The 23,057-nt window shown below is 41.5% G+C and overlaps 1 protein-coding gene across 1 annotated transcript in view; it reads left to right on the top strand.

Moving 5' to 3' along the window:
• col7a1 (collagen, type VII, alpha 1) overlaps positions 1-23,057 on the top strand; it is a gene marked incomplete at both ends in the record, with an annotated part of 225,733 nt that overhangs the window by 185,609 nt on the left and 17,067 nt on the right. Inside the window, 15 exons of the mRNA XM_080728016.1 lie at positions 632-667; positions 779-814; positions 2,104-2,163; positions 2,774-2,899; positions 4,818-4,889; positions 9,362-9,397; positions 9,479-9,538; positions 10,332-10,376; positions 14,321-14,377; positions 14,497-14,568; positions 14,718-14,789; positions 15,359-15,394; positions 15,544-15,624; positions 20,588-20,641; positions 21,523-21,576. Of these exons, the coding sequence (XP_080584142.1) occupies positions 632-667; positions 779-814; positions 2,104-2,163; positions 2,774-2,899; positions 4,818-4,889; positions 9,362-9,397; positions 9,479-9,538; positions 10,332-10,376; positions 14,321-14,377; positions 14,497-14,568; positions 14,718-14,789; positions 15,359-15,394; positions 15,544-15,624; positions 20,588-20,641; positions 21,523-21,576 (897 nt within the window). The remainder of the gene's footprint in view (positions 1-631; positions 668-778; positions 815-2,103; positions 2,164-2,773; positions 2,900-4,817; positions 4,890-9,361; positions 9,398-9,478; positions 9,539-10,331; positions 10,377-14,320; positions 14,378-14,496; positions 14,569-14,717; positions 14,790-15,358; positions 15,395-15,543; positions 15,625-20,587; positions 20,642-21,522; positions 21,577-23,057) is intronic.

Consider the following 23,057-nt stretch of genomic DNA (forward strand, 5'->3'; position numbering starts at 1 on the left):
CGCGACGCATTGTGAGCTTGTAGACCGGCTATTTTATTATTTCATCATATTATATATTATATTTTATATTTTATACATTTGAAAACTTGTGAAATGGGACATTCTTCATTATTAGAACTTTCTACTTTTGGTACTTTAAGTAAATGTTGATGTCAATACGTTGACTGTACTTTTACTCAAGTAAATTTTGAATTCTGTAATATTTCTGTAGTATTTCTAAGTTGAAGTATTGGTATTTTACTTAAGTAAGACGTGAGCACATTTTCCACCCCTGGTCAGTAACATTGAATGGTGTTTGCTGTTGCTCAGGGTGAGAGGGGAGACAGAGGCCTTGGAGGCATCAAAGGAGAAAGAGTGAGTATCATTGTGACCGCACCGCCATAAATAATCAGTCACCCCATACACAGGTTGACATAACACAACATTCACACGGATAACAACCAGGACAGGAATTTCAGGGAGGCCATGAAGGCCATGGCCGTCGTTGCCCCTCAGTTTGGCCTTGTGCCCCTCCAAAAGATGTGTTATTTCAATGAACAAAAAAGAAATGGACAACACGGCCAAGTGGCCTTGCCCCTAAAATGATGAAATTCCAGGCCTGATAACAACAATCTCTTTTTCTTTCTCTCAGGGTATTCCTGGTGAAGACGGAGAGCCTGGTGAAGACGTGAGTCGCCGCCAGACTTTACCAGCAGTTTATTATATATATTTATTTCCTTTTATTTTTACAACCCTAAGCTCCTAAAACATTACACACTCTCCTTTGTCTTTGAAATAGGGTGCACAAGGCCCCAATGGACCCAAAGGTGATAAGGTGAGAAAGATGATGTTTGCTATTCTTTCATTTCAACCATTAGATGGTTTTAAATCTCCCATAATGCCTTGCAACAGCAGTCTCCGTAGCCGTAGACTGGGATTGAAGCTTAGCTGATTGCTTATCGGGTAGGCATGTAACCATTTATCGTAAATCGATTTAAATCTATTCAATCTATAACAGGTGACGATTTAAATAAAATAAATATTATGGGGGTAGGGGGGGATAGTGAATGATGGTGTGTGTGAGATATGAAATGTGAGCTTACCATAATCACAGTAATCCTTAATCGTTATTCCAGCAAATCCAAGGGCTTTTTTTCTGCGCTGTCAAATAGGTCTACATCTATTCTAAGATAGCATCAAAGCCAAAGCCTTTTTTTTACATGTTAACCCTAGCTGGGTTCTAAACAAGAAAGCATGTTTTCAGTTGAAAATCATATCGTATAATTGATAACAAAAAAAAAAGAAAATCATATCGTGAGTTGTGTGAATCATTACATGCCTAATTCTTTAGACCGGATACACAAATGCTGCGTGCGTCTATGCGTGTGCGCGAATGGCCCGATACATTTGGCAGGTTCCAGACCGGATCAGGCTTGTTCATTTGGAATAGAACCAGATCATGAGGTTACCAAAGCTGAATCTGGTTTAGCATTACATTATATCAAGAGCACACTGGAATCCCAAAGAGAAGATTTCCTATTTAAGCCATTTAGGCCTAACCACTTTAACCGTTATTTTATGCTTTAACTATAGCAGATATACAAGCTCACGGTGCGGCACCGAGTGCCGCGCTGCGAGCTTGTAGCTTTTTATAAGTCTTTGAATATTTATATTTTTTATAGTTTTTCATGTCAAGGATGCCCAAAATGACATGTATTTGGCCGCGGACCCCCATCTCAAGATATGTTATTCCAGGGACCCCCCAGAAGCAAATATTTGAGTTACAAATCGTCATTGTCGGGTGGAAACCTCGTATCTCCAAGTTTCAAATTTGCACGTTGTCAGGTGGAAACCTCGTATCTCCAAGTTTCAAATTTGCACGTTCTTTCGCAAAGTAAAGCCCTGCTTCATCGTACAAGGCCGTCGCACCGCGAGGCGTTGTGTGCTTGTAGATCGGCTGTTTTCACTAATTTAAATCATTTTTAAAATGATAAATGCAAAACGAACGGTTTTGGACATACAAGGTTTTCACCCGACAACGACGAAATGTTCGCTTTTAAAAAGCTATATTCAAAGACTTGCAAAAAAAATCATGATGATTTGATGATGATATTTGTGTTTCAGGGAGAGAGGGGCGTCGGACTGGCAGGGCCTCCTGGTCAGCTTGGACCTCAAGGGTTAAAGGTGAGCAAGTATCATGTTAATCAACATTAGGATTGTCTGTGCAGCGTGCACATAACATACACCTGTGTACACTGACCTTGCAGAATTGAGGATTGGTCAAGCTTCATATGACAATTTGGCCCTCCAGACAAAATCCTTCATTCATTCAGAATTCATAAAAATATAGAACTAAAGCACATAGAAAGTATAGATCTAGAACATAGAATGTATAGATCTAGAACACAGATTTCATAGCTCTAGAACACATAGAATAAAAATTCACCGCTTCACTTCGAACCGAGGTTTGATTTTTATGAGAACCTTAGTTTTTTGTTTCCTACATTTTGTTTATTAATTAATATTATTCCAAATTAGTATTATTATTATTTTCAGTAATTCATGAAGAAATCCATAAAGAAATTCCATAAATTAGAACACAAATGTTTTAAGAAGTATATTTAAAATAGCCTATCTACAAGCTCTCAACGCGGCGCGATGTGCGCTTGTAGATAGGCTGTTTTCACTATAGTTTTGGGTCCCCGGGCCAATGTCTAGTTTCTCTTTTGGGTCACAGGGCTAAAAGGTTTGGCAGCCACTAATGTACTAACACCCGGGGCATCATGTGTTTCAGGGGGACCCAGGTCTTCCGGGGACAGCGGGCCCCCCGGGGCCTCGTGGTTTGGCGGGCATCGCCGGCCTGGCCGGCCTGAGGGGAGAGGTGGGACAGCCAGGACCTCAGGGACCGCCGGGGGAGAGGGTGAGTAGTACCACATAGTAATACACAGGGTTCCCCGCGGACATGAAATTCCTGGAAATATTTTGAAATTAGATTATTTTTTTTTCCAGTACTGGAAAAGTTTTGGAATTGATCAAGGGTCCTGGAAGGTCCTGGAAAAAATAGCTATGCATTGTCTTTGGTTATTGATTTTGTTAATACCTCTGAAATGACATATTAAACATTGGCCAAATTGTCAAATATTAGAGGCAGAAATTGTGAAAATAGCAGATCTACATGCTCGAGCATGTAGATCTGCTATTTTCACAATAAAAACGTGTTATACAAAATTCTTCAACTCTTAGTGCTCGCTCGTCAGGGTGGGGGGGGGTCCCCAGTTAAAATATGATTATTTTGGGGGTCACGGCCTGAAAAGGTTGAGAACCACTGGCATACACTACCTGTCTTTGGGCATTGCGCATAGGAGTAAGCGACCTGTTATTGAGCTGAATTATTGTTATATAGTCCTGGAAATTGGGTTAAATATTCTGGAAAAGTTTTGGAAAAGTTTTGGAAATTAATTGGTTAAGATGTGTGGGAACCCTGAATACATAACATAACATACCGGTATATATAGGGCATTGCAGTGGGTGTAGTTTTCTGGTGCCACTAAAACAAAATAAATTGACCAAAAAATAATAATATTTATACCAATTATTTTAAGCCTAGAATCAAGCCAATAAACAAATGAATATTTAGTTATATGATATGCTATGTTTAATAAATACCCCTTTTCCTCACAGAATCAAAGGTGTTATAGTGGCATCTCCCATAACTGACTAAAGGTGTCCATACTGTAACTCCATTCCCTTCTGGTATAAATATTGACTTTTGAAGTATAAAAAAAAAACCACTATAAATGTACCAAGCTTCAAAGTGTTGGCTTGCTAAAATAAATCCTTTGTAGTTTTGCATTTGTAGCATGAGCAGATACCAGAAGGTGTTTTCATCTAACAACATATTGAAAAGTGTCATAAAAATAGTATAAAACTTTGGCAGATTTGAAGCATCTTAAAACTGAACTGTAATAGAAATTCACCAGGTTCCTGGATGGCTTGATTCTAGCCTAGAAAATATAATTATTTTGGGAATAATAAATCACACGTAGTGTGAAGTCAGCTGTGCCATTTATGACTTAATTCCATTAAAAGTCCCACGAAGCATGGCCAATGTGACCCTGGGCGCCGTACAACAAACTTTGAGCGCTTAGTGCCAAGATGTAGGCCAGATGTAGGCCACGCTTCAGACCCCCCTCAATCTGCAACCCTGGTCCAGGTCTTGAGGCAAATAACCTGTGTATTTTCTCCTGTTTGTGTGAAAATGAAGTGCTTATGAGAGTTTTAACCCATTTAGAACGGGTACACATTATTGTGTATCATTACTTTATGCTTTGACTATTGAAAAATAGCAGATATACCGCGAGCTTGTACATCTGCTATTTTTGAAAAATCGTGAAAATTTTAATTTTGACCCGATTCTATAAGTGTCTTTTGAATCCTTCTAAGATTTTTTGAAAAACATATGTTTCTATGTCAGCAATCTGGCTAACCATCGTCAAAGCTCCTTTTCACTTAAATGGAACTCAGTTTGTCTGTTCTTCAGAGACTACTATGTCAGTGGTTGAGGTTCTCAAACTTTTTCATGTGAAGGACCCCCAAAATGACAGGTAAATTGGCCACGGACCCGCATCTAAAAATATCTAGTTCCAGGGACCCCCCCCAGAAGCAAAATTTGAGTTACAATCGTTCGCTTTGAAAACACATAAATTCATTCAAAGATTTGCACGCATTTTCACCACTTTTTCACTTTTTCAAGCTTGTATATCTGCTATTTTTCACTGGTTAAAGCATTCGATAATTCTATAGGCCTAAATTTAAATATGTATGTGCTCTTTTTGCAGGGTCTTCAAGGCTTTCCGGGCCGCGTGGGCAACGCCGGCGCTCCGGGTCCCCCCGGACCTCCCGGGCAAGCCGTGAGTTGATCCCCCCGTTCGCCCCATGATGGCTTTGTCAAGAGCTTTGTTTAACCACTGTAGACCGGGAACGCATTATCACGCATTATCACTCTAACCATTATTTTATGCTTTAAATAGTGAAAAAATAGCAGATCTACAAGCTCGCAGCGTGGCACCGAGTGCCACGCTGCGAGCTTGTAGATCTGCTATTTTTGAAAAATCTTGAAAATTCTTTGAATATGTTTTACCCGTGAATGTCTTCCAAATCCTTCTAGGGTTTTTGAAAAGACCCATGTTTATACGTCAGTGGTTCTCAAACGTTTTCATGTCAAGTACCCCTAGAATTATATGTATTTGGCCGCCGACCCCCTGATATTATGTATCAGGAACCCCCCAGAAGCAAATATTTGAGTTACAAATGTAGATATTCAAAAGATAAAAAAAAAAAAAAAAGATTACATTTTTTTTCATGATTTTTCAAAAATAGCAGCAAGTGCCACGCTGTGAGCTTTTATATCTGCTATTTTTCAATAGCTGAAGTATAAAATAATTCCCGTCTTAATGGCTTAACCACTTTCTGTCAAAGCTTTGTTTTGAAGCTGACCCTGGCATCGCTTCAGCCGCCGCTACAGTTTTTTTTTGTCAGCTGTCTATAGACACAGCCATGCCGCCATTATTATTCTTGGCCAGGTCTCTTGTGGAAAGAGATTGCTGATTTCCTGACTGTTTGGGTAATTGAATGGAGGAGAGAAAGTGGGTGACAATGAGAGAGATGGAGAGAGAGGGAAAGAATAGCGTTGGGTGGTCTAGAATCATATTGTAACCTGCTATACTCTCCAAGCACTGACACACACACATGTACACGCGCGTGCACACACACACACACACACACACACACACACACACACACACACACACACACACACACACACACACACACGTACACACGCACACACACACACAGACACACGCACGCGCGCTAATGCGGTAATACTCATTAGACTTTAAATTGCGCACACACCTATTCTTCTTTGCCACCAACATTGCAATTAGAACTGCAGTCTCATTCCCTAGCTTCTGCCGTAATCTAAAGCCTCACTAGCCTCGATGACCATGCAAGCTTATGCAAAGACAAACAATGTAATTAGCATGTTATGTAGACTGTTGACCTGGCATCCTGTAGTGTGTGTATGTACAGTATAGTGTGTGCCAGCGGCTACGTCATTGTAGTCCTTAGCGGCCATTTCTTGGGTCAAAACACAGGTGTTTAAATTGTTTGATTGTATAGAACTAATGCTATAGTCTAATCAGAACACCTGTGTAAGGCTGTGTTTACCCAAGAAATGGCCGCTCTTAGAACTACATTTGGCACACCCTATAGCTTCGATGTACAGATTATTGATTTCATTTTTCTTTCTACTGATAATGACTTATAATGGGTTCTTGGTCTAAGTTTTTAAATGACTATTTCTATGTTCTGTTCATAAATACATCAAAGATGTGAATTCTAATCCATTTCTAATGGATGAAGCCTTGGCCTGGAAGAGAGGTCTTCAGGTGTTCCCCAACCAGTGTTGTTTTTGACAGCACATTTTGATGTAGTTTTAGTCATAGTCTTTTGAATAAAATGTAATTTAGTTAGTCATAATTTAGTCACCTGAAAGGTATTAGTTTTAGTCTAATTTTAGTCGACTAAATATCATAAGATTTTATGGCGACTAAATCTACAGTTGATTTAGTCAACTGAAATGTATTTTGTCAGGCCTTGATGGCATCGCAATGACTGATTTTACACTTGATTGCGTGCTGAAAATAGCCGATCTACAAGCTCACAACGCGTCGAGCTTCAGTACCTGAGAGCAACCAAACATAAAATGACTCTCTTCAGCACTTGTCCCTCCCTAACGTTTTATATTAGTCTAGTTTTTATTTTGTTGACAAAATTGTCAATATATTTATTCTTAGTTTTAGTCATCACAGCTTAGTTTTTATTTCGTTTTCGTCAGTGAAAAAAACTCGACAAACATTTTTCGTCATAGTTTTAGTCGACGACATCAACACTGTCCCCAACCTTCTTGGGGTGTTTTCACCCTTAACCACAACAGAACACTCTCCAGTTGGCGGCTCAGCAGTGATTGGCCAAATCCACTGCCCCTCTCCTCCAGGCTCCCAGCTATTGTCCAATCCCCTGTGCCCTTAGCCAACAGGAGGCTCTCTCTGCTGCGTGTGTTCTTGGGGGGTTGCAGGCACTTAGAGAGAGGTCTCTATAAGGCTTAGGCCAGACGGAGCTGGATATTTCATATATCCCGTTTTTTCAGATATCCACATAGAAAAATATCTAGGTCCACACGATAAAGATATCTAGATCTAAAATAATCTGAGTCCCCAGACCTCCGCTAGGGGGACAAGCACACACACAGTAAAGTCTTAAGAGATATCCGGGTACCATGTCTACACGGATCCAGTGAATCGGATATTTTTCAATGTCTTCACTTATTTATCCGGTTTCAAAAATATCCAGCTTCGCGGCCGAAATATCCAGCTTTGTGTGGCTGCAAGCCCCAATCGCACAAAGAAATGTCTAGCTTCAGAAATATCCAGCTCCGTGTAGCCGGCACCATATGACTATGGTTCACCAAATATCAGAATATTCAAATATCAAAGTCACTATTCGACGTTCGTTTTTGTTGTTGTTTGTTTGTTTGTTTGTTTGTTTGTTTCCTCTTTAAAAAATATATAGTTTATAAAGCTTGGCTAGATAGGAAATCATAAGAATGAGTTGTCAATGCCCCTGGTGGATGAATTTGTTAATGCTCTATACCAGGGGTTCTCAAAACTTTTTAGGCCATGACCCCCAAAATAAATATATTTGAACTGGGGACCCCCACCATGACAAGCATTTGGAATTGTAGTTATTATATTTAATGTTACTCGGTTCCACAGATAAATATTGTGAAAACTGAAAATAGCAGATCTACATGCTCACAACGTCTCGCAACGCGAGGCGTTGTGAGCATGTAGATCGGCTATTTTCACAATGTCCACCTCTTGCTTACTTCATATTTGCCAGTTTGGCCAGTCCTGTCGAATATTTGACTATTTGAATACTTTGAGGTTGAATAATTCGAATACTAATAATCACTATTCGTGAATGCCCTACTATGGTTTGCTTCCTGCCTAGGATCCAGACTGTTGGTGTGTGGGGTGTGCATGCATCCGTCCTAGTCCACCCTTGGCCTTTGCATTTGATGTATTACCTTGTGCTGTCCTTGCTTATTGTAAATGGCTCTGGATCAAGAGCGTCTGCTAAATGCCTAAATTGTAAATTGTACATTGGTAACAACCAAGCTCAGTGCAAATGCTTTCTACTGTTCATGAATCATACTGTCCTTTTTTTTTGTATTTGATGTATTACCGTAATGGTTTGTCTTGTTAGATTCATGAATTAAAGGAGTAGTTCACCCCCAAAATGACTTTTACTCATGCCATGGATGGAGACATGAGTTCAATAATATTTTTGGGTTTTTGTCGCATTCCTAAGACAATAATTTGATTACAATACATTTACTCCCATTGATTCCGGATCGGGAATCAATGGGAGTAATTTTATTATTATTATTATTATTATTACCCTTATATATTTTTTTTAATATTTGTTTTTGGGCTTTTATGCCTTTATTGATAGGACAGTAGACTGACAGGAAATGGGGGGAGAGACGGGGAGCGACACACGGCAAAGGTCGTCCGGATTGGGAATCGAACCGGCGCCGCCGCCAGGCATCTATGCAATGCCTGAAAAAAACAAAAACATTTTGGGGATGAACTACTCCTTTAAGACAGTGGTTCTCAAACTGTGGGTCGTGACCCCAATGGGGACCCCAAATTATTTTGGGGTGGGGGGTGGGGTGGGGCGGATGATTAACTTAATGTCCAACATTGTTTTCTCACTCAACAATAAACAAACCACCATAAAGTTTATGTGCATAGAGGGTATAAGCACATTTCTAAAGTGAAAATGTAAGGACTTTTAATACTTCTAAAATGACAAATTAAACACTGTCCAAATTGTCAAATATCAGAAATTGTAAAAATAGCAGATCTACATGCTCATCTGCTATTTTCACAATAGAACCGTGTTATATAAAATGTAATGCCTCAACTCTTAGTGCTCGTCAGGGTGGGGGCTCCACAGTTAAAATATGCTTATTGTGGGGGGCCACGGCCTGAAAAGGTTGAGAAACACCACTGCTTTAACCCATTCAGAACGGGTACACATTATTGTCTATCATTATTTTATGCTTTAACTATTGAAAAATAGCAGATATACAAGCTCACAGCGCGGCACTGAGTGCCGCGCTGCGAGCCTGTAGATCTGCTATTTTTGAAAAATCATGAAAATTTTAATTTTGACCCAATTCTATAAGTGTCTTTTGAATCCTTCAACAACTGAGATATGAGACGGGTGTATTGTCTTGTCTCGTCTTGTACAGGGCTCTCCTGGTGTAGATGGCGGTAAAGGAGAGAAGGTGAGTTGGTAAATGGAGAAAGCAAATAAAAATGTCTTTATTAAGTCTGCCGTGGGCTCAGTGTTTGTCTTCTCCGGCCAGGGGGAGGTCGGCGTGGGGGTCCCCGGAGTCCGAGGAGAAAGAGGAGCACCAGGGTCAAGGGTAATCTCTCTCCATTACACCGTCTGTACAGACGGATTGACTGTTTGTGCAGTGTAAATACAGTGATATCACTGTGTGTGTGTGTGTGTGTGTGTGTGTTTTTGTGACATACTGAGGACTCACAAGCATGGTAGAATTGGAAAAAATAGACAAAGCGAGGACATTTGACGGTCCTCACAAAGTTTAGGGTTAGTGTTAGGGGTTAAGGTTGGGGTTAGGGTTAGGGGTTAGGTTTAGGGATTGAGGTTAGGGTAAGGCCACAGGACTTGCATAAAAATGAATGAAGTCTATGTAATGTCCTCAGTATGTCACAAAAACATGAGTGTGTGTGTGGGTGTGGGTGTGGGTGTGTGTGTGTGTGTGTGTGTGGGTGTGGGTGTGGGTGTGGGTGTGTGCGTGTGCGTATGTGTGGACCCCAGCTAAAATGAGATTCTCCATCTCAAGGGTCAAACCTCTCAATACATTCTGACCAAATCCTCTGTGTGCAAGAACTACCTTTTAGGTTAAGGATAAGAAGAAGAAAATGCTGTATCGACTTATGTGTTATATGTTACAGATCTTGTATGCACAATGGATGTTTTTTTGTACTCATATCCATCATCTCCTATTGGATTCCTGATGGTCCTGAACTAACAACTAATGAACAATATCTACAGGCTTTTGGGCTGTTAATGTATTCCGCTTTTGCATCCAATTTTGCAAATGTATTCATTGGTACATTTTGACATGATTTAACATGAGTGTGTGTGTGTGTGTGTGTGTGTGTGTGCGTGTGCGTGTGGTTTACTTTTAGGGCGAGGAAGGTCGCCCCGGCACGGATGGAGATCGAGGAGGAACGGTAAATATAATAATAATAATAAACCAACCAACTTTCATGAGAATCTCTTCACAGCAACTCTGCAGATAACATACCTGCAGATAACAACATACATACATGTGATGTCATGTTATTGACCTTCTCAAAGCCTATATATACAGTAGTGCTATCCCTAAAACATGTTAGCAGAATACAGATGAAATACAGCATTCTCATTCTCAGATAACTAAGACTGTTTAAAAAAGCAGTGACTTCAAAAAAGAGAGACATATCTTTGTAGTTTCTTTTTTTCTTGTTTCCTTCATTAAAATGTCACACTGCACTCCTGTCTGGGATTTCTAAATCGATACTCAGTTTTTCATCGCTGTTGGCTTTGAACAAGGCACACTCGTAAAACAACAACAACAACAGCCACGCATAAATCAAAAATACACCAGTCTTACCATAATATAAATATAGTTTCTATTACAAGTGTTTTCAAAGAGCTACCTGTCCACAACACTGAGCAGTGCCATTTCGTCACTGTCGGCCCTCGTATCTCCAAGTTTCAAATTTGTTTTGCCCTGCTTCATCATTACAAAAGTTTCGCACAAAAGTTGAGAAAATAGCAGATCTACAAGCACGTTGTGTGCTTGTAGATCGGCCATTTTCACTATTTTAAAACGTTTTTAAAATAATAACCAAAAAAAGGAAGGTTTTCCACTATTTGTTTGACAGACTTTATTGCAATTTATACACAGCAGACGTGAGCTTGCATGAGCCATACAAATGATATAATCCTGATTTCCACTTTGTTCGTTGTACAACGGTGTCGCGTGCCACGGCCCCGCAAAAATCAGATCTACAAGCTCACAACGTCGGGATGTTGCAGATCTGATACTAGCAAGTTTAAGCTCGATGATTTTCAGGACGGCAACGCCAGGCGAACTACGGCTGCTATGACGTAATCGCCGTAGCGATCAAAATGGTTAAGCAAAGCCTCGGCGGCGACGGGTTCCCACCCCTTTCACTAAACGCTTTGGTTCCCATGGCGACGCGTACACGCAGCAGACGGAGTAGGCGCTACGTGGGAAGGGACCTTCTGCCGTAGTAGAGACGGCTGGGGTGACGGCAGGTTTATCTATCGAGCGCGGATCATTTCCGGTTACCGTTGTCATCTGCCGTTGCCGTTGCGATGCTTAAACTGTCTATTTTTGCCGCACGGCGCCGCCATACGATAAAGCATGAATTAGGCATAATGATGTGATCCAAGACATATAATCCATATAATGAGATGAGTGTGTGTGTGTGTGCGTGTGCGTGCGTGCGTGCGTCTGTGTGTGTGTGTGTGTGCGTGCGTGCTTCTCAGGGCCCTCCAGGAAGCCGCGGTGAGAGAGGAGAGAAGGTGAATAAGGAACATCGCATGTGCCATCATGCCGGCTCTCTCCCCCGAGTGCAGCACTCATGTAAAATAGTGAATTAAATTGACACGGATGAATGGAATGTCTTGCTCTCCTTTTTTTTCCTTTCAGGGAGAATTGGGGGCACAAGGTGACAAAGGAGAAAAGGTGCGTGTGCATTTTAAAGTCTAATGAGCATTACCGCGCACGCACGCACGCGCACGTGTGTGTGTGTTTGTTTGCGCGCGCTTGCCTGCGTACGTGCTTGCTTTGTGTGTACGTGCATTCATTCACTTATGCGGACAAAGTAGATAACCAGCAGAGACGTGGGAAAAGAGGCAAATGACAAATTATTTGCAATTTTCAAGTAACTAGATTGTGCCCCCCCCCCCCCCCCCCCCCCCCCCCCCCGGCGGTCCCCCGGCGTAGCCATTCTGATGGCAGGCCCCTGAACAGTGTTTGACAGCATTAGGTTATACCACTATTATTTTTTAAAGTTATACCATGTAACTTTTTTTATAAAACAAATCTTAAAATGGTCCTAGCTGTTAAATCGCTAAAGTTTTAGAACCCCCACTCCGTTATTTTCAGCTTCTAAAGCCTTCTCTTTATATGTTTTCTATGATCCCCTGATCCCCCGGTTTTCGCGGAAAAATTGCGTCATCACACTACCGGCCAATCACAGCGAGGGTTATACACTGCCGGCCAATCACAGCGCAGAACATACACTGCCGGGCTCTCTGGTGGGTTTAGGAAACACGCCTTCAGGAAGTACACTGCAGTGTTTACACTGGAAGAGTCTAGCATACAAACTCCCCAACCGCTGCTAGTAGAAGGACACGGGAGACCTCATTGAAAGCATCTCGGCGAGGCGAGGCGGACGCGGTGGTCTGACGGCCCGGTCCGCGAGCGAAAAACGGACGAAAAAAGCAAACGCGACCGCGGTTTGCTATACTGCTACAGACCACCAGTTGAGCAACTTACACAGTATAGCTTTAAACATATTTATTTATTTTTGGGCATAACTGAGGTTACAACGAAGTAACATACTTGTACTTGAATCAGTATGTATGAATATGTATGTATCTTTTTTTTTAGACAAGGGAAATAAAAAGCAACTACGCATAGTACAACAAAAACAGACAGCTAAAAACCAAAAATAAAATACAAATAAAACCCTATCTCATCAGCTATAACAGCACAAAGATGATAGCTGATATCTACTAAAGCAGTGGATCACTGTCCTAGCCAACATGGGTTGTCAGACACTTCAGTCTCTTAACTGAGGACAACCGTATCAGATGATATGGTATATATCACATTATACCATAGAAGGTATATCACATGATTAATGCTACTCACATAGATGGTCAAATGCAATTTTCATACGCATATCAAGGCACTGATGATGAAGGCTCACTCGCTTCTTAAAGATAATGGGAGTCGACACTCTGATTGGTTTAATTAATGTATTGCCCCCAAACACACCCATGGCTAATTCAAAGTCTAAATGCAACCCCTTTGCGCCATCTTAATGCCCAGATAGCGTGCCACCTAATTGGCAAAACTGCCTTGGACGCACCCCCGACACATTTTCTCCTCACGTTTTGCGTCGTGCGTCATAGATCGTGTAAGTAGGGCCCTCGGAGTGAACCCAATGAACCCATTAAAGGGATATTCCACTTTCTAAAAACATTTGGTCATTTTATCGTCTCCTCGGGCTTTTGTCAACACCGTGGACAGATTTCAATTTGCTTGATTCAATATTTAGATATTTGATATTCATTGTATCAGACACTGATAAACTGGTGACTTTATTTAAAAAAGAAAATTGGGAAAATGGAAAAAGTTGAATACAATAAGAAATTATTATATTAAGATAAAAAGACTGGCGTTTTTGATGAATCTGTCATGGTTAAAATGGAGTTTGAAGTTACAATGGGTTTGTATAGGAATGGGCCCCGATGGGGAGTGTCTGATAAAATCAATATCAAATATCTAAATATTGAATCAAGCCAATTAAAATTTGTCCAGGGTGTTCACAAAAGCCTGAGTAGACGATAACGTTTTTTTGAAAGTGGATTAAGAGGATGTACTGCAGGGTTCCCCAATAGGCGGCCCGCGGGGCTACTGTCTGGCCCACACCAACCCCAGTAATAATGGTGGTATAAGAGCAGCAACAACACTAGTATATCGTCGTTGTCGGGTGGAAATCTCTTATCTCCAAATGTGTACGTTCTTTCACAAATCATACAAGGCCGTCGCACAAAAGTAGTGAAAACAGCAGATCTACAAGCACACAACGCCTCGCACCGCGAGGCGTTGTGTGCTTGTAGATCGGCTGTTTTCACTTGTTTAAATAATTTTTAAAATGATAAATGCAAAACGAACGGTTTTGGACATACAAGATGTTCACCCGACAACGACGAAAAATGTCACTGGAGTAGTGGGAACGCCACCGTCGCCCCCTGCAATGTCGTGGCCCTCGGCTTGGTAACCTAGACATAATTCGGCCCTTGGGGAAAACTAATTGGGGAACCCTGTTGTACAGTATGCTGACGTGTGTGTGTGCATGGTCTTCCACAGGGGGACACGGTGCTGGTGGGAGGACCAACCGGAGAGAGGGGCCACAAAGGAGAGACCGTCAGTGAACACCACCACATCCTTACTGTTCACCCCTAAAACTACACTTTTTACTTACTGTAGTCCAATCCTTTGGCTTTGCTTTTTTTTTATGCTTCCATCCTCTCTCTCCATTGCAGGGCGACCGAGGACCCAAAGGAACGCAAGGAGAGAAAGGTGTGAAGGGCAACGAGGGCCCTGCTGGGGAGCAGGTGAGATTTGTTCTCCTATCACGGGGAGACGATTAGAGAAAAAGGAGGTGATTTCGGTAGTAGATATGTCGGGGCTGTTATGAAAAGGAAGGTGTGTGTGTGTGTGTGTGTGTGCCTGCCTGCGCTTGCGTGTGCGTGTCTAATATCAGGGTCTGAGGGGAGAGCCTGGGGAGAGAGGCTCCACTGGATTCCAGGGACCTCGTGGGCCAGGCGGACAGAAGGCAAGTGCCACCATGCACCAACACTATTATCAGCATCATGACTAGGGATGGAACTCATTCATTTTTATTGATAATGAGCACCTTATTGATCCTGCTTATTGAGCCGGGCTTTTATCGATATAACCACCATCTATGTAGATCACAATTGATTAAATATCATTAAAACAATCATTCATTAGTGTGGAATAAGTGTTAAATGTCTTTATATTATGAATAATACTGTAATAATTTCTAGATCGCCTCTTGTCTTGATTGTTTAAACATGCCGTCATGGGCCGCTATGTATGCTCGATAACAAGCTTGATAAGCCCAAAGCGTATTGATACCGGGTATAATAAAGCTGTTATCGAGTTTGTAGCGGGCCTGTTTCGAGCTCCATCCCTAATCATAACACATAATCAGGTCGATCGATGATATTATTCACACAGTGGATGTTTTGCTTTTACTTAATAGTAACAAAATGGACACTCATGTGAATATCGTCAATTAACCCTAGCAGCAGACGTGTGCGTAGATACTAATTCTACAGGCCTAGTTAACAGATGGTATGTGTTGTTGTTTGCCTGCAGGGAGAGGCAGGCCAACATGGTGTACCTGGTGAATCGGTGAGTTTTGTTGTTCTGTGCAACATGCTTCTCCCTTCTCCCCGCCAGTCCATAATGATAGACAGGCTACTTGTGTTCTCTGTCAGATGTAATCTCTTCCCATGAAAGGACCCCCGCAGGATGACTGTCTGTTGCCTCCTTCTCTGCAGGGTTTACCCGGGAAAGATGGCCTGCCAGGGCTCAGGGGCGAGAAGGGAGAGATCGGTGTCAATGGATTTCGAGGAGCCAAGGTATTTCGACCACACGGAGAATTTCAAGATGTTTAACATTAGTGCAAAATGTGTGCATATTTTTAGGGCTGTCACAATTATTACATAATCGTCTAATCGCGATTATTTTTCATAATCGTCATAATCGTTTCCATGTTGAAAAATGTTTTTCAAGTAAAAAATAGTCGAAATAGCCGATCTACAAGCTCACAACGCGTCGCATCACGACGTGTTGTGAGCTTGTAGATCGGCTATTTCCACTATCAGTGTTCTTTTTTTTTTAAGTATAAAGTTGTCAAATATGTCAGTAATTTCTTTGTATATTTAGGTTATGTGTCATATCTGCCATGTGCAACTTCAAAGCCTAAAAGCCAAACAGAAATGTCATTGTCAACGACAAAAACACAATTAAATCGTTAATCGCAATTATTTGAGTGACAAATAATCGTCGTGTAAAATGTCATGATCGAGACAGCCCTACATATTGTGTGAGTGAGTGCAACTGTGCTATGCTATAGTTCATTTTCTGTTCTCCCTGTTTGGCTACTAATTGTCTCCACCAGCCGAAGGCTGAGGGGAGAGTATGTTTTCCCCTCCGTCCGTGTGTCCGTGCGTCCGTCCGTCCGTCCGTGCGTCCGTCCGTGCGTCCTCGCAGTTTGTGAGCGCCTAATCTCAGTCGCCGTTGGCCCGGATGCTGCCAAAGTGAGCACACACACTCCCTGGATGCCAATCTAGAACCTCTGCCCTAAATTTTTCAAATGGGCCTTTTCTAGCGCCACCTAGTGGCCGATGTTTCGCGTCCGTGCGTCCTTGCAGTTTGTGAGCAGCTAATCTCAGTCGCCGTTGGCCCGGTCGCTGCCAAAGTGAGCACACACATTCCCTGGATGCCAATCTAGAACCTCTGCCCTAAATTTTTCAAATGAGCCTTTTCTAGCGCCACCTAGTGGCCGATGTTTGCAAAACACATTTCTGTGCCCTATTCTTACAGATTTTGTCCAAAAATCCTACAAATCGGTAGGCAGTATCTCGACAGTCATGTGATCGACACGGATCTGTCCGATTTTGCATATTCCATCCTGATTGGCTAAGATTGGCTTCCAAAGTTTGTAGGATTGCGTGCGTCCTCGCAGTTTGTGAGCAGCTAATCTCAGTCGCCGTTGGCCCGGTCGCTGCCAAAGTGAGCACACACATTCCCTGGATGCCAATCTAGAACCTCTGCCCTAAATTTTTCAAATGGGCCTTTTCTAGCGCCACCTAGTGGCCGATGTTTGCAAAACACATTTCTGTGCACTATTCTTACAGATTTTGTCCAAAAATCCTACAAATCGGTAGGCAGTATCTCGACAGTCATGTGATCGACACGGATCTGTCCGATTTGGCATATTCCATCCTGATTGGCTAAGATTGGCTTCCAAAGTTTGTAGGATTGAGCCGTTTTGAACAAAATGCCTCAAATCACAAACGCAAAGTGCAATTATCATGAAATCGCGCACACACGTTCCCACTAGGCCGAGGAAGAAATGCCACGTATTTTTTTTTAAATCAGCCTCATGGTGGCGCTATAACAGGCTGATTTGTGGTTTTACCTATAACTCCACCGATCAGTTCACCAGGACGCACGGTCTGGTGGAGACCTGTGCTCGGAAGAGCACTGCTTCTAGTTAGTACCATGCAGACACTGCAGCATACTGCAGGTTATGGGCTGATCCCACTGCATGCTTTGAAGTACAAACTGGAAGGTGCAGCCAGTGAGACCTGCTGGAACACCCTGTCATTCCCATCCTTTTCTTTTATCTCCCCATATGTTTATCAGATACAGTAAAATGGTGCAAGAACTACCTTTTAGGTTAAGGATAAGAAGAATAAAATGCTGTAGCGACTTTGTACTGTATATGATACAGATTTTGTATGCACAATGGAATGTTTTTTGTACACATCCATGCTCTCCTACGGGGTTCCTGATGTACCTGAACTAACTAATGTCCTGTACAATATTTACAGGCTTTTGGGCTGTCAATGTATTCCGCTTTTGCATCCAATTTTGCAAATGTATTCATTGGCAAATTTTAACATGATTTTAAATGGACAATTTATTTAACTAAACTCACTACCATGTTCCTAGTTCCTACTACTACCTTTATTATAACCACAATTTGTGCAGGAGGATTTGTTCAACTGATGCAGAGTCCAATTCAATTCAGTTTGAGAACATATTGTTTACATTGCCAAAGCAAGTTTCAAAAGCACAATAAAACAATTTAATAAAGAAATGGTTAAGTATACAGGGTACAGCATTGTGTACTGTAAGCTATGTCACATTGCAACTTAAAAAACAAATAATGTTAATTTGCCGTTAGAAATATATACATGATGGCAAGGGTAGCTTGGTATAAAGCTTTTTGAAACAGAAGAAATCCTTCAGGGTTTTGGGACAATTTGGGGACATATTCGCCAAAACTAAAGGTAGTAGCTCCGTTTACATGCAGTTGCTCTACAGCGTGTCAGAGGTCTACTCTGTGCAGGGCAGGAAACATATAATGGCTAATGGGTGCTCTGTTCGCACATCTTTGTATTTCTCCCTGTGGGTTTGGGAGTTCAAGTATGTGTACAGAATCTCTAATGCAATCATTGATCTATTGAAGATTTCTGTGCTGGCTGCCGTTTCCTTTCATGTTTCAATCTAGATGCACCCTGGTTCGAGGCTGATGATGTTGTTCATACGTCATCATTTGAATAGATTGGGGAAAATGCTTTGATATTCAAAATAAAATGGATTTTTAAGAGCTGTGGTTTGCAACCCTTTTCATATCGAGGTCCATGAATGGGTGCTTGAGCCACAGAGATTTAGCCTCTCAGACCCAAAACGTAGAATATTTTGTTATGGTTGGATAAGATTTTGTCCATAATTCTGTCCGTGCTGTATTGATGTTGGTACCATTGGAGAGATAACAGGCAAATGTAGATCAAAACAACAACATTACATTCTCTAATTGTGTACACTTCTTGTAAATTAAGTAATTCAGGTGTTTAACAATAATTTAACTCTTGAGAACGTAAAATGAAACCATTCGTCCTTTTGGTTACCAACTCTCCATTTAGCTGGGGACCACCTGGAACCCCCTCAAGGACCACTGGTGGTGGTCCCTGAACCATTGGTTGAAAACCACCGGCGTACTCATGTATTTTTAAAAGCATGTTGTACTTTTGAATACCTTGAATACCTAGTATTAAAGAACACATTTGAATGAGCAACTTTCACTTGTAGTCGAGTTGTATTTGACCAGGAGTATAGGTTTGACTCAAGTACTTTGTCCACCAATGTTCATTAGGGATGCACGATTAATCGGGCCATCATATCGGCCATAAAAATGCATTATCGGTATTGAATCGTTCGGTTTAGCCGATATTTAGTTTTATAATATTCACATTTCAATGTGAAGCTGAAAAAGCCCTTTTTAATGATGAAGGCTGAAGATTCAATCAGGGCTTTTCAACTTGGATTTCTTTAAATACAAATATTAAATTGAGATATTTTCAGTGTCATATCTGTTGATACCGATTCCAATAAAATCTATATTGCATTATAATATAATAATGTAATACACATATCGGTATTGGAATTGGTATCGACAGAGCCTGTAAAATATGGGATATCGGCCAAAATGTCATGATCGTGCATCTCTACTGTTCATACATCATATTATTATGATACAAATAGCAGAGCTAATTCCTTACTTCCCTTTTGTTAAATAAATGGGATCCTGAGGCCACTTTTAACTGCATGAATCATAGTCCTCCCCAAAAGTGAAAAGGACAAAACTGGGATGAAATCGTCTTGCTACGACAAAGTCAATTCTCTCTGATCGTAGATAATTTGTGTCGGCCAATAGATGTGCAATCATATATCATCATGAGTTATTATTAATCAGGCGTTGCGCTGCCTAATCCAAACGTTATCAGCCCACTCAGAATCCACAAAGGGCGTTCAGAACTCTTCAAATTAACCGTATCTCCTGCTGCCCTTGTGCAGCTTGTTCCTACTGTACTTTCTGTCTGGTATGTTGGCCATACAGAAATGAATTGAGTTCTGCTGCACTTGCTGATAGTTACTCAACAGTAAGACCGGCGAACAACTGAGCAAACGGGCACTCATTAACCCATTTAGGCCTAGAATTATTGAATGCTTTAACCAGTGAAAAATAGCAGATATACAAGCTCACAGCGCGGCACTCGGTGCCGCGCTGTGAGCTTGTATATATTTTTTTTAAGTCATGAAAATGTGTGCAAATCTTTGGATATATGTATATTCAAAGCGAACGTTTGTAACTCAAATTTTGCTTCTGGGTGGTCCATGGAACTACTAAATATTTTGAGATGGGGGTCCGTGGCCAAATTCATATCAGTTTGGGGGTCCTTCACATGAAAAGGTTTGAGAACCACTGACATAGTAGTCTCTCAAGAACAGACTAACTGAGCTCCAGTGGAGGGGAAAAGGACCTTTTCTTTGATGATGGCTGGCCAGATTGCTGACATAGAAACATGTTTTTTTTTCAAAAAACCATAGAAGGATTCAAAAGACACTTATAGAATCGGGTAAAAATTCTAATTTTCACGATTTTTAAAAATAGCACATCTACAAGCTCACAGATCTACAAGCTCGATCTACAAGCTCGCAGCTCGGCACTCGGTGCCGCGCTGCGAGCTTGTAGATCTGCTATTTTTCAATAGTTAAAGCATAAAATAATGATACACAAAATGTGTACCCGTTCTGAATGGGTTTTAATGAGTCATACAGCGGTGAATGTGTGGGCGCCATGCACGTTGGTGTTCATTTCCATGCATGTGTGTACAGTGTACTGGGCGGCTAAGTGGCAGATGAAAAGAGCATTCCATGCTGTGCATAGGTAATTGCTGCTTTTGGAGCTCTGTGACTGACGACTTCGTTTCATGTGACTCTGCCAATGACTAACTCATGGGTTTCCAGGGCGACCGGGGACCCAAGGGGGCCTGCGGAGCGAACGGGGCCAAAGGAGAGAAGGTGAGAAGGAGAAATAGGAGACGTACGTATGAGTAGGAGATATTAGCCGGAGGAAATAGCACGGTGAGGTTTTGAATCAAATAAATTCTCTTTTATGGCACAGCTGGTGTTTGGTCATGTGTCAAAGTTAGAGAACGTACTGTGGAGGGTATTTACCTGGCATACACCATTGGAGTATGATGATGTCTCTATAGTATATACCGGTATATATTATATATACAACCATAATGCAACACCGGGCACTGCAAACACCAGTGGTTTATTTGTTGAGCTATCAGTAACAAGACCGTCTTCATAACATGAGGAGTGTGAACGGACACAAGCCAAATATACCTGTAGTCCAGAGTGGAGGAGTGAACGAGTTCAGACAGGTGCACCCAATCAATAATCACACAATTAACGATTGAGTTATTCATGGGTTGCATTTGTAGTCACACCAGCCATGTTGAGGACCAACACAGGTGTTCTGATTGGCGAAGAACATTAGCTAATCAGACAAATTGAAAAACCTGTGTTGGTCCTCAACATGGCCGTTTAGGACTACAAATGCAACCCATGAATAGTCATGCCAGAGGTCTCAAACAGTCCCAACCACAGTACAGAAATAAGGAACACGGAATATACAGGAATTAGGAATATCAAACGTTGTCACTCGGAGTCAAAGATTGACCATTAGTACCCAATTATTCCAAACGGAATATACACCACAGAAGTATTAGAGTGTACTAAGACGGTATAGCATTACATTACATGAAATTGAGACCCATTGGTTGCAATATATGAGTGTATGTTTGCGTTTTGCCAACCAATAAATGCACACACAATAAAGACACAAAATGAGAACAAGGGCTATGAAAGTAATCTATGTGCTTGTGTCCAAGGGTGATACTGGGCTCCATGGGCGGCCTGGCCTGCCAGGAAGGAAGGGAGAGCAGGTAAGACCAAGCTGGTTTCCAACCTGTGGGCTGGCTAAATGGCAAGACACTGGATTGCCAATTATTAAGGGTTAGGGTTAGGGAAGGATTCAAAAGACATCCGGTCAAAATTCAAATTTTCACGATTTTTCAAAAATAGCAGATCTACAAGCTCACAGCGCGGCACTCGGTGCCACGCTGTGAGCTTGTATATCTGCTATTTTTCAATAGTTAAAGCATAAAATGTGTACCCGACACTGGATTGTCAATTATTAAGGGTTAGGGTTAGGGAAGGATTCAAAAGACATTTATAGAATCGGGTCAAAATTCAAATTTTCACGATAAAAAAAAAAATAGCAGATCTACAAGCTCACAGCGCGGCACTCGGTGCCGCGCTCGTGAGCTTGTATATCTGCTATTTTTCAATAGTTAAAGCATAAAATAACGATACGCAATAATGTGTACCCGTTCTAAAAATAAGTCACAATAAAATGAGTTTTCATTGTGACACAGATAAATAGGAACTTAAAACTGTACTTTCGTCACCTTCTTAAACTAATGGCCAATGTCGTTTTTGTTTGTTTGTTTTCCAAAACAAAACCAAAACGTTTATAACCATTTAAGACTAATATAAAAATAACACTGCATGTCAGGTATGTAACATAAGAGGATTAAATAGGATAAACCTGATTTAGGCCAAATTATTTACTAACTTACTCCAGACTTAGCCAATTTTTTCACTAAACCAATGTGACTTTGGCCCCAGAAAATTGCCTATTTTGGCCCAAGTCACACTAGGCCATTATGTCCTTTTCAATTAGGAGGTAGGTGATTTTACCAGAGGTGGCCAATGTCACGAGGAGCTGACTTGGGCAAACATATCATTTTCCTAAAAAATGTCTTTGGCCATTAGCTTAATAATAATAATAATAAAAAAACGTTATTTGTATAGCACCTTTCATGACATGAAATGCAGCTCAAAGCGCTTTACAGAGCAGAAAGTTTAAGAAGGTGACGTTTTGTTTAACCGAGTTGGCGGAACACAATTGATTGAACCTCTGCACCATAGGACAGTGGTTCTCAAAGTGGATTCCAGGGACTCTGTAGGTTCCTTTAGGGAGGTCTAAATTGACCCATACAAGTCTGTAACTCTGACAGTGTACAAATGGACCCTAACAGGTCCATTTGGTTCCATTTGTACACTGTCAGAGTTAAGGGGAGACCTTGAAATTTGGAAGTTTGAGAAACACTGCTATTCTCAGCTATTCTGCTATTCTCAGAAACACTGCTATTCTCAGAACACAGCCTTCTGCTCAGCCGTCCCTGATAGAGGTCTTCACGGGTCCAATTTGAACTACCCGAACCCAAAAGGACCCGGGGGAAATGGACCCGGACCCATATGGCCCCGTCTATCATTTGGAATTTGAGAACCGTTACCCGATCAGCCCCGAGACGTGATGGATCCGATCCGAACGGCCCCGCCTGTTATTAGAAAAATTGGA

Source organism: Nannobrachium achirus (assembly GCF_963921795.1).
Source record: "Nannobrachium achirus genome assembly, chromosome: 6".
NCBI classification, from domain to species: domain Eukaryota; kingdom Metazoa; phylum Chordata; class Actinopteri; order Myctophiformes; family Myctophidae; genus Nannobrachium; species Nannobrachium achirus.